Below are 11,629 nucleotides of genomic sequence, written 5' to 3' on the forward strand. Positions count from 1 at the left end.
GATTTTCAGGATTTTGCACATTCGCTACTCCCGAACAAATTGTTCCTGCGGCAAAACCATAACAGGTATCCAAAAAATTCCTTTTTTGTGAGTGCCAGAAGGGTTTGGACATTCATGTGTGAAAGTCTCATGCCTGTACATCAAACGGTTTAGGAGTAGCGACGATGCGAAAATGTGTGATGTTTTGGATTTTCAGACGTCATTTTTCAAAACCGCTCCATAGGAAATGAATGGGGGAGGTTTCGGGTTTGTGTCGCTCTGAGGTGATTTGCGAAAAATCTATAAATGCTACACCAATGAGGGTTACATTTCCTGAATCCAGACAAAAATTCCTACGTTTTGATGTATAATTTATGTGAATAGGTTGAAAATTGAGCGAGTGAGAAGAAGTTGTTCGGAGAAGAAGAATTTGTTGAATTTCTAGAGTGTGCACTCTATAACTGCCTCCTTGATGACCATAGCAACGCATGTTATTTGCTGAATTTCTTGAAAAGCCAAAATTATTTTAAGGATGTACTATATGAAAATGGTAAAATATATGAAAAAGCTGAAATACACCATAATAGCTGAAAGATATCACTACATTTTAAAAGTTGAATGGCGTTTCTAGCTAAAAGTAGGCTGAAGCAGTAAGCTGTCAAAAAGCAGCTGAAATGAGTAGAATTTTAGTGAATTACATTAATTTCCTATGGGAGAAAAAAAAGCTGAAAATTTGCAGGAAAAGCTGAATATTTTAAAAAGTTGAAAAGATATAAGTACAAAAAGATATAGCCATCAATTCCAGAAGAAGCTGAATAGTTTAAAGGTTGAATGGTTGAAATCGGAGAAAAACTGTAGGAGGAGAAGTGAATCAAACTTTAAACAGTAAAAAGGCGAAAGAGGATCTCAATAACTGTGAATGCCGCACTGTTGAAGAACACACCAACCTTCAGCTCAAACGATGGCTTGAGTGTCGAGGGCTAAAAAGATCTGAAAACGGGCCGAGTTGATCGAACGGTAAGCTTTGTTTTTATTTTTCCTGCGCGGCGATCGTGTCGTCGTCGGCCGTTTTTTTGTTTGTAATCACCGTCCAGGGATCGGTATATGTTTAATGTTTGTCTTATTTGAAATGTTTTTGAGTAAGCTATCCTGGTAGCAGGGTATCATGTTAGCCCCTGTTACCGTCCGTCCGTCCGTCCGTCCGTTGTCTTCCGCTTATCCGGGGTCGGGTCGCGGGGGTAGCAGCTTCAGTAGGGAGGCCCAGACGTCCCTCTCCCCAGCCACTTGGGCCAGCTCCTCAGGAGGAATCCCAAGGCGTTCCCAGGCCAGCCGGGAGACATAGTCCCTCCAGCGTGTCCTGGGTCTTCCCCTGGGTCTCCTCCCGGTGGGACGTGCCCGGAACACCTCTCCAGGGAGGCGTCCAGGAGGCATCCTGACCAGATGCCCGAGCCACCTCAACTGGCTCCTCTCGACGTGGAGGAGCAGCGGCTCTACTCTGAGTCCTCCCCGGATGACTGAGCTCCTCACCCTATCTCTAAGGGAGAGCCCAGACACACTACGGAGAAAACTCATTTCAGCCGCTTGTATCCGGGATCTCGTTCTTTCGGTCACGACCCAAAGCTCGTGACCATAGATGAGGGTAGGAACGTAGATCGACCGGTAAATCGAGAGCTTCGCCTTTTGGCTCAGCTCTCTCTTCACCACAACGGATCGGTACAGCGCCCGCTTCACAGCAGACGCTGCACCAATCCGCCTGTCGATCTCCCGCTCCATCTTCCCCTCATTCGTGAACAAGACCCCAAGATACTTGAACTCCTCCACTAGGGGCAGGACATCCTCCCCAACCCGGAGAAGGCACTCTACCCTTTTCCGGTTCAAGACCATGGTCTCGGATTTGGAGGCACTGATTTTCATCCCGGCCGCTTCGCACTCGGCTGCGAACCGCTCCAGTGAGAGCTGTAGATCACGCCCTGATGAAGCCAATAGGACCACGTCATCCGCGAATAGCAGAGACGCAATCCTAAGGCCACCAAAGCGGATCCCCTCAACACCTTGGCTGCGCCTAGAAATTCTGTCCATAAAAGTTATGAACAGAATTGGTGACAAAGGGCAGCCTTGGCGGAGTCCAACTCTCACCGGAAACGAGTCCGACTTACTGCCGGCTATGCGGACCAGACTCTGACACCGGTCGTACAGAGACCTGACAGCCCTTATTAAAGGGTCCGGTACTTCATACTCCTGGAGTACCCCCCACAGGATCCCTCGAGGGACACGGTCGAATGCCTTCTCCATATCCACAAAACACATGTAGACTGGTTGGGCAAACTCCCATGCCCCCTCCAGAATCCTGCTATTCCTGAATCCGAGATTCGACCATCCGACGGACCCTCCTTTCCAGAACCCCCGAATAGACCTTACCAGGGAGGCTTAGGAGTGTGATTCCTCTATAGTTTGAACTCACCCTCCGCTCCCCCTTTTTAAGGGGGATACCACCCCAGTCTGCCAATCCAGGGGAACTGCCCCCGATGTCCACGCAATGCTGCAGAGCCGCGTCAACCAACGCAGCCCTACAACATCCAGAGCATTAAGGTACTCAGGGCGAATCTCATCCACCCCCGGAGCCTTGCCACCGAGGAGCTTTTTAACAACCTCGGGAACCTCAGCACCAGAGATGGGAGAACCCGACCCAGTGTCCTCAGGCTCTGCTTCTGCAATGGAAGACGTGTTGGTGGGATCAAGGAGGTCTTCGAAGTATTCCGCCCACCGAAACACAACGTCCCGAGTCGAGGTCAGCAGCACACCACCCCCACTGTAAACAGTGTTGGTACTGCACTGCTTCCCCCTCCTGAGACGCCAGATAGTGGACCAGAATCGCTTCGAAGCAAGTTAAGTATTATGTATTGATTTATGTTTTCTTGATCTTTCAGTCCTATGAGCACCTTTATATGTTTTGGTTTTTAACGTCCTTCAGCTAAAGCAGAGGAATCTAGTGCCATGTCCTGTAGTTAAATGTTGTTTGTCTGTTTTCTGTTTTTATTGTGACTTGCTGTAAAACTAATTTGCCATTGGGAAATTAATCAAGAGGAATATAGTATCCTGTACTCAAGTATTTACTAGCTTTAATAAAAAGCTTGTTTTAAATTTCTGTAGAAAAAGGAGCTGTAAATCATTTTAGATCTGAAACATAACATATTTATTAACTTCGCCCAATTTTTTATTTATTTATTCTCAGTTTAATGAACAGGAAATGGGTCGCTCTTTCTTCAGCACTCCTGCTTTATTCAATGGGATTTACTAAATAGTCCACCAAGGTCTGTTCTTGAGTGAAAGTCAATGGAGGTTTTGTGTTCATATTTACTTTGAAATTGAATTAAAACCAAAAAACCTGGCTGATAAAAAATTAGCACTTTTTGTTGTATCTTCCATTTTTAAAGGATTTAAATTTGTCTGTATCGTCTTTCAGAAGAATCACATCAGGGAAACTTTGTCTGCCAGATCTTTTTTAAACTCCATCAACCTCCAACCTTGTGCTAGAAAAACAAATTTGTGTCAATTTTTTTATTGTGGTCAAAGACCACATGAAATCACTTTGAGTGATACGTACCCATTCCTACTGATTCTGCAGCTAAGCACAAAATCATGCATACCCTCAGAAGATTTATATTTTGAATATGTTTTATGCAACCAAGAACCTTGGTTCTGATAGGAGATCTTACTCCACAATCAAACTCTTCTTATGATTTATAACCAGCCTTTTCCAGGTTTCTACCAATATTTAGATGATTTATCTTTGGTGATGAGACACAAGTCTTTGAGGTCAGAAGGCCTCTTTCCCATCACCCTGATCAGTAGCTCCACAAATTCTCTCTCAGATTCAAGTCAGGACTCTGGCAGGGCCACTCCAAAATGTAGACATTACTTCTAGTGAGGAGAAACATGCTGGTCAAATTAAAAGATTAATCTAAACCTAAATCTGCCAGAGTCAAGTCAGTACTTCATAACGTTGAAATTTCTTCAAGCAGGAAGCAACATCTTGATCAAAACAAAAGATTAAGTTAAACCTAAATCTGCCAGGGTACGAAGAAGTTGGGCTCAGTGGAAAAGGAGAAGATGCCAATGTTGATTATATGAATGTTGCTCCATTTACCGGCAAATGTAAAAGATCTAAAAGGAATAAAAACCAAAGTTAATTATATATATTTGCTCTTATATGTGAAATTAGTGCTTGGTGAGGTTCATGTCAGCTCTGTGTTCAGTGGTCTGTATCAGAGTCTCTTCCTCCTCAGCAGCTGCAGTCAGTTTCTGCTCTAACAGCTCAGTGAGTCTGCAGTCTGACTGAGGGAGGTTTTTGTACGGCTACTAATCATTGTGTGAACACCAAGTTACTGTTAACTAGATGGACACTCTGACAGTAGTAAACTGCTGCATCTTCAGCCTGAACTCCACTGATTGTCAGGGTGAACTGAGGCTCTGATCCACTGCTGCTGAAATGACTCGGAGCAGACTGACGGCGACTTATTTTATAAAACAGCAGCTTGGGAGGCTGTCCAGGTTTCTGCAGGTACCAGCTGAGATCATCATGAACTCCTTCACTGACTGTACAGCTCAGAGAGACCGTGTCCCCCAAAGCAGCTGCCTTTACAGCAGGAGACTGAGTCACAGATGGATCTGCTGTCAACCCTGTAAAAAACACAACAGAAATGTGTTAAATCTTGTTGAATGAAAAGCTTAAATCCAGAGCATCCTGCATTAAAGTATATTTCCCTATTTACTAACTCACCATGAAACTGGACTGCCAGTATTGTCAATAAGATCAGACACATCTTCATTGTGGATGTATGTAATAGAATAAAATCTTATAGAATAAAGCTGAGCACACAGCTTAGCGCTTTAATAAAGCCTGATGTTCAGGGAAGTGCAGCAGATATTCAAATCACAACCAAGAGCAGCACAGTTGGAGCTGAATGAGAAGTTTCAGGTCCTGCAACAAACAGACAGCTGCTGCCCTCTTGTGTCAAAATAAAAGAACTATAGATGAATTAAAACGTGGAGCACATTTAATGAGCCTAACATGGAACAATGGAGTAAAACAGTATAAATTAATAAGGAAGACTAAGTTGAAAACAAAGTAAATTACAGCAATAAAACTAAATAAATCTGTACAAAACTAAAACACATCTGTCACACCTGTGCATAATTAACACATTAAGATAATTAAAATCTGTTTCTTTTTTAGTTTTTCTAAAGCTGTTATGGTTTACGTTCCTTTTTCTGTTTATCTTCATCATCTTTGCATCAAATTAATTTCTTCTGATAAATATTTGTAGCAACCAAGACTCAATGCAAACGACCAACATCAAAACTAACGCTTTTTTTGTGTGCATGTTCTCCCTGTGCATGCGTGGGTTCTCTCCGGGTACTCCAGCTTCCTCCCACAGTCCAAAAACATGACTGTTAGGTTAATTGGCTTCTCCAAATTGTCCTTAGGTGTGAGTGTGTGCGTGAATGGTTGTTTGTCCTGTTTGTCTCTCTGTGTTGCCCTGCGACAGACTGGCGACCTGTCCAGGGTGTACCCCGCCTCTCGTCCAGTGAACGCTGGAGATAGGCACCAGCAACCCCCCGCAACCCCATGAGGGATTAAGCGGTTTGGAAAATGGATGGATGGATGGATATAAACGAGCATGATGCTTTGAAGTGTGACCACCCTGGACACTGTTGTAACTCTATGTCAATACAATTTATAATAAGAAGCTGGTAATAGTTATAATACCTGTTTACACAACTTTAGAGCAATTCTTCAGAAATCCTGTTAGAAAACAAATGGAAGTTATTTTATGTGTCTCTATCAGCAGACTAACTAAACAAGCTTACAGCTAAAAACAGAGGCTTTAATAAAACACTTTGAATTTGAAGCTGCTTTTAAGAACTGTGAGTTTGCTTCAGGATTGTGTTTTTCTTGATTAAAGTTGTCATTTATTAACTTCCCAGCTGATCTGTTTCACCAAGCCTCAGCTCCTGCAGCTTCATTCAAACTGGAGAAGTTTTTGTTTGCTTTGTTTTTCTACCAGTCAAGATCACTGTATGAGCTCTCCACCACCATGGAGATCAGACATTTACTATCGCTACAGTCTGCAGAGGGAACAATAAATGTAAGAAAATATCTCTCATCTGAATCAGAGACTTCAAATAAAAATAACAGTTCTTTTTCAAAGAAGTTAACTGATTCATAAAGGTATTACTTGATAAGATAATGTTGGTTTCTGCTGATGTTAAAACAGTTTAGCCCAGAATTATGCAAATAACTGGCAGATGTATCCATCCATCCATTTTCTGACCTGCTTAATCCTTCATGGGGTCGCGGGGGTTGCTGGTGCCTATCTCCAGCATTCTGGCAGATGTATATTTTACATTAATTTTTTATCAGCCAAGAACTTTGGTTCTGATAGGAGCTCTTACTGCACATCCAAACCCTTCTTATGATTAATAACCAGCTTTTTCCAGGTTTCCACCAGTATTTAGATGATTTATCTTTGGTGATGAGCCACAAGTCTTTGAGGTCAGAAGGCCTCTTTCCCATCACCCTGATCAGTAGCTCCACAAATTCTCTCTCAGATTCAAGTCAGGACTCTGGCAGGGCCACTCCAAAATGTAGACATTGCTTCTAGTGAGGAGAAACATGCTGGTCAAATTAAAACAATAATCTAAACATAAATCTTCCAGCGGACCAATAATTTTGTCTCAACAGTAGAGGAGAAGATGCCAATATTTATTATATGAATGTTGATCCATTGACAGCTTGATGTGAAAGATCCAAAAAGACTAAAACCTGAAGATTATATTAAATATTTGCTCTCATGTGTGAGGTCAGTGCTTGGTGATGTTTCTGTCAGCTCTGTGTTCAGTGGTCTGTATCAGAGTCTCTTCCTCCTCAGCAGCTGCAGTCAGTTTCTGCTCTAACAGCTCAGTGAGTCTGCAGTCTGACTGAGGGAGGTTTTTGTACGGCTACTAATCACTGTGTGAACACTGGGCCGCTATGGTAACTCTGACAGTAATAATCTGCTGCATCTTCAGCCTGAACTCCACTGATGGTCAAAGTGAAGTCAGTCCCGCTTCCACTGCCACTAAACCGAGCTGGTGTTCCTGATTCAAGATTATGTACATAATATATCAGGAGCTTTGGAGGCTGTCCTGGTTTCTGCTGATACCAGAACATACCCTCCTCACCACTAGACCAGCGGAGCACAGCAGGATTTGTGGTACACTTCATAGTGACAGTGGATCCTGGTGTAAATGTCACCAGTGGAGGCTGAGTCACAGTCACCTGAGCGCTGCATCCTGCAGACAAAAACAAATCCTTCATTTATCAGCAGAAAGAAACGAGAGAAAAGGCAGCACATCATGCTGGAAATGTTGCTGAGGGAATGAACCTGTAAAACAGCAGCAGGTCAGCGTCCAGATGAGGATGGTGATGAGGGTCATGGTGCTGGTTGTTTCTGCTGGCTCCACTGACAGGTCTGAGTCCTGCAGTGTTGAACTCACAGGACTATAAACCTTCTCAGTTCCCTGGAGGATCAGCTGACCATGCAAAGCCTCCTCTCTATGGAAATGATTGCTCTGCTCTCAGCACGCTGAAGACAAACACAGACACAACATCAGCACAAATAGTTTTAACATTTAAACCATTCAGGATCTTATTGGAATACAAGAAGAGAAAATAGAGACAACATGAAGGATTTTCAGTATTTGGATTAAATCATTTCTCTCTTCAAGGTATATGTATAATTCTCCTGTTTTACTAAAACTCACAGGTGAAGATATTATTGATTACTAGAAGTTACCCTTAGTTAAGGATTTATTATTTAAATTATGAAAAAAAAACTGAATGAAAGCTGAATTATTAAAGAACATTTATATATTTCACAGGAAGAAAAATAACTTCTGTTTCTCTTGGGTGATAAAATAAAAAAATCTTAAATAATTAAAACATTTAAAGCTGAATGATGATGGATGAAAGATTTATAGATCAAATAAAGTATAAACTGTAATATATTTATACTGGAAAGCAGCATTTCAGCCAAAAACTGGTTGCTGAGAGTGCAGGAGGTTTTTGTACGGCCTCTTAATGACTTTGTATCACTGTGGTACACTTTTGGTGGAGGAACCAAACTCACCGTTGACTGTAAGTACCAGAAAGCTTTACTTTGTGGCTATATTCATTATATTTATATAAATTATGATATTGTTTTGACTTAACTAATTAAATTGACATCAAGGTTTGTACACTTTACATTTTTTAAATAATGATTAAATCTCCATTCACAATGATGAATGAGCTTCGCAGAAGTCAGTTTTCCATCAGGGCTGAAAATGGTTCTAATGATAGATCCTGTTAAAATTCTCTTGTCAATAAAATGTATAGTTCAATAATATATTGTTAATACTTTACATTTTTGAAGTTTCTTTTTTTTCTGACAACCAGTCTTCATTTTACTCGGTTTTTAATGTTTTATTTATTAGTTTATTTTAACTTCTTTTTCCCTAACTTTTATTTTAAAGCAAGGTTTGGACAGTACATTTTTTAAATAAGTATATCGCCATGTTTAGAAATTAGCTTTGCAAAAGTCAGTGTTTCTTCAAAATTGGAAATGTTTGAAATCATACATCGTATATGTCTAGTAATGCCTAATGTATAGGTCAAAATTACATTGCTACTTACTACTTACTTACTGAATATTTTAAGTTTCAATTCTTTCTGACCACCAAGCTTAGTTTTTACTCTATTGTTTTTCATTTTTTATTAGGTTTTTTTCACTTCTTATTTAAACAAACATTAATTTTATAATTAATAATCTTAGATCGGGATTTTGATCTGGATTTCAGTTAAATAGAGCTAATATTTTCTGAGTAAACTCAGATCTTCTTGGTGTTCGTGGTCCATTTGTTTTCCGTGGCGTTTTAAGGAAGTGAAAGAAACAGATGTCAACGTCTGAACTGTTTCCACCAGTGTTTCAGCTCTCAGTTCAATCATCCCAGGGTTTCATCATTAAGAGTCACATAATATGAGGGACAGATGAAGATGTCATCAGTAATCATGGATAATGAAGCTCTGAAGGTGTTTTTAGCAGCTTTCATTCTCATTGCTGCCTCTTTTCTCCCCCTCTCTCCTCCAGTGGGTGTGGTGCGGCCCACCCTGACCGTCCTCCCCCCCTCCAAAGAGGAGGAGGAGCAGCAGAGCAGCGTCACACTGGTGTGTCTGGCCAGCGGAGGCTTCCCCTCAACCTGGAGGCTGGGCTGGAAGGTGGGGGGCAGCAGCAGGTCCTCAGGGGTGTCTAACAGCCTGGAGGTCCTGGGGAGGGACGGCCTCTACAGCTGGAGCAGCACCCTGAGCCTCCCTGCAGACCAGTGGAGGAAGGCGGGCTCAGTGAGCTGTGAGGCCAATCAGAGTGGACAGAGTCCTGTCACTCAAAGCCTGGACCCTGCCCGCTGCTCAGAGTAGAGCCTCAGCTTCATGTCTGCAAGTCAGGATGCTCTCAGAGTTTATTCAGCAAGATTACTTTTCATGTTCAGAGTGATTTCTATTTCTATCATCTTTGTTCTGTGTGAAAACTTCAAGTTAATATCTAAAGATTTCTCCATTGTTGGACAATAAAAGAATTTATCTTATATTCACCTTTAATAAACTACAAGCTAAAACACGTCATTGTCTGTTATTTTTGCATTATGCCATCCATCCATTTTCTTACTCGCTTTATCCCTCATGGGGTCATGAGGGGTGCTGGTGCATATCTCAAGCATTTCAATGGGCGAGAGGCGGCGTACACCCTGGACCGGTCGCCAGCCTGTCGCAGTTTTACATTTTTATCAGATTTGTATTGAATATTGCTTGAATATACAACTTTGTGGTTGTTGTTTTGACAACATAAGGCACAGCTTTATATTCAAAACTTTCACCTTGTTTCTTTTATCAACACTTGCTACATTTATACAAAATGGGTCTTGTGTCCTTATTTCATATCAAATATTCAAACAAATAATAAACATTGTGCTCTGACATTAAATAATTATATATAAAACCAAGGATGTCCTAAATTTTTTATTACATTGGAAATAGTTGTGATGTCGATAGTAGAGACCAGCTAAACAATATAATTTTCTTTTAAATACTAAACTGAAAAAAAGTTACATCGGCAAATGTTTCACCTGCTCAACAATAAACCAGAAACACAATATATTAGTTAAACAAATTAGTAATTTTCTTTTCAAGAAAGAGACCTGTAAATTATACATCCAAATCCTAACTGGGGTTATACATTTTGATCAGGAAGATTACTTTTCATGTTCACAATGATTTCTAAAACTCATCTTACTCATGTTCTCTAATAAATCTTGAAGTGAAAGGATTGTTTTAAATAAAAATAAAGATTTTGATATTGACTGTCTTTGTTATTGTGTTTCAAGATTCATGTTATTGATCAAATTTCATCTCATGTTGGTTTTCTGCCTGCTTTAAAATTTCTGAAAAATTTATAATCCTTATCTATTAAAATCTCATGCTCTCTAAGAAAACTATGATTTTAATAAAAGTGCAGCTTGATGATGAGCATTGCCTTTGCAATGATTTAGGGCTCTGAGTTTTTGGGCTTTTTTTTGCTAGTTTACAATTTTTTTCACTGGTATTTAACTGTTTTTTTACTACTGCTGTTGTGGCCATTTATGATAAATTTTGTGGATTGTAGTTTCTACTAATTTAGTTGTCTTCTTTGGGTGGTTAGAATATATTTGTTAGTTTAGAACCAAAATATGTAATTAATTTTTATATTTGGAATTGTTTAGATTATGTTGTTAATTTGTAGACCCTCCCATTAATTTGAGTAATTAAGAACACACTGGGTGCTTGGTGCAGGGCTATTGTTTGGTAAATGTCTGGTGTGTTGACGGGAGATTTTGTAAATTATTTTTTGACCACTTTGACCACAAATTAAGTTTATTTTTCATTTTCAACTAAGTTGCCAGTCATTTTTTAGTAATTATTTTGTCTTTACCTTTTCAGGAAATAAATCACATACTTTTACAAATCAATGAAGTCGGAAGTGCGTGCAAATCAAACCACCTGTTACCACCCACGGCCTATGTTGGAAATTTTTGGTTTTTGGAATATGGAAGGCCGCGACAACTGCTTTATTTAGTTTAGTTTCAGAGTTCATCACTCTGCTTGGAGTTTTCCTTATTAGACTTTAGTAAGTAAAAAGCAACTAAGCCTTTAGTTGTATAGCACTTTTCACACATAAAATCACAAAGTTCTTCACACACAAAGGAAAAGCACATAAGAACATGACATCAAACTACATTAAAAGTCAGTTTATACAGATACTTTTAGCTGTAAAATGGTCAACAAAATCTATATGATGTAAAAACAATGGGAGAGATTTTCTCAGTCGGGGTACAACAGCTGGAAAGCAGCGATCCAAACAGGTTTTAAACCTAGTATGTGGGGCTAAAAAATGTTTTTGATCAGCAGACACTGGCAGAAGTCTGAGGCTTAAGCATGGCAGAAATATATTAGAAATATAATATGGGGACCATGCAGGGCCCTAAACGTCAAAACAAGAAGTTTAAACTGGAACCTAAAATTAAGTGGTAGCCAGTGAAG

At 40.2% G+C, this 11,629-nt stretch overlaps 1 gene segment (V, D, J or C); it reads left to right on the forward strand.

Moving 5' to 3' along the window:
• LOC118567022 overlaps positions 1-9,674 on the forward strand; it is a 51,081-nt gene extending 41,407 nt beyond the window's left edge. Inside the window, 1 exon segment of the C gene segment in view lies at positions 9,150-9,674. Coding sequence covers positions 9,150-9,475 — 326 coding nt within the window.
• The last annotated feature ends 1,955 nt before the right edge of the window (positions 9,675-11,629 follow it).

Source organism: Fundulus heteroclitus, chromosome 19 (genome assembly GCF_011125445.2).
Source record: "Fundulus heteroclitus isolate FHET01 chromosome 19, MU-UCD_Fhet_4.1, whole genome shotgun sequence".
Taxonomy (NCBI): domain Eukaryota; kingdom Metazoa; phylum Chordata; class Actinopteri; order Cyprinodontiformes; family Fundulidae; genus Fundulus; species Fundulus heteroclitus.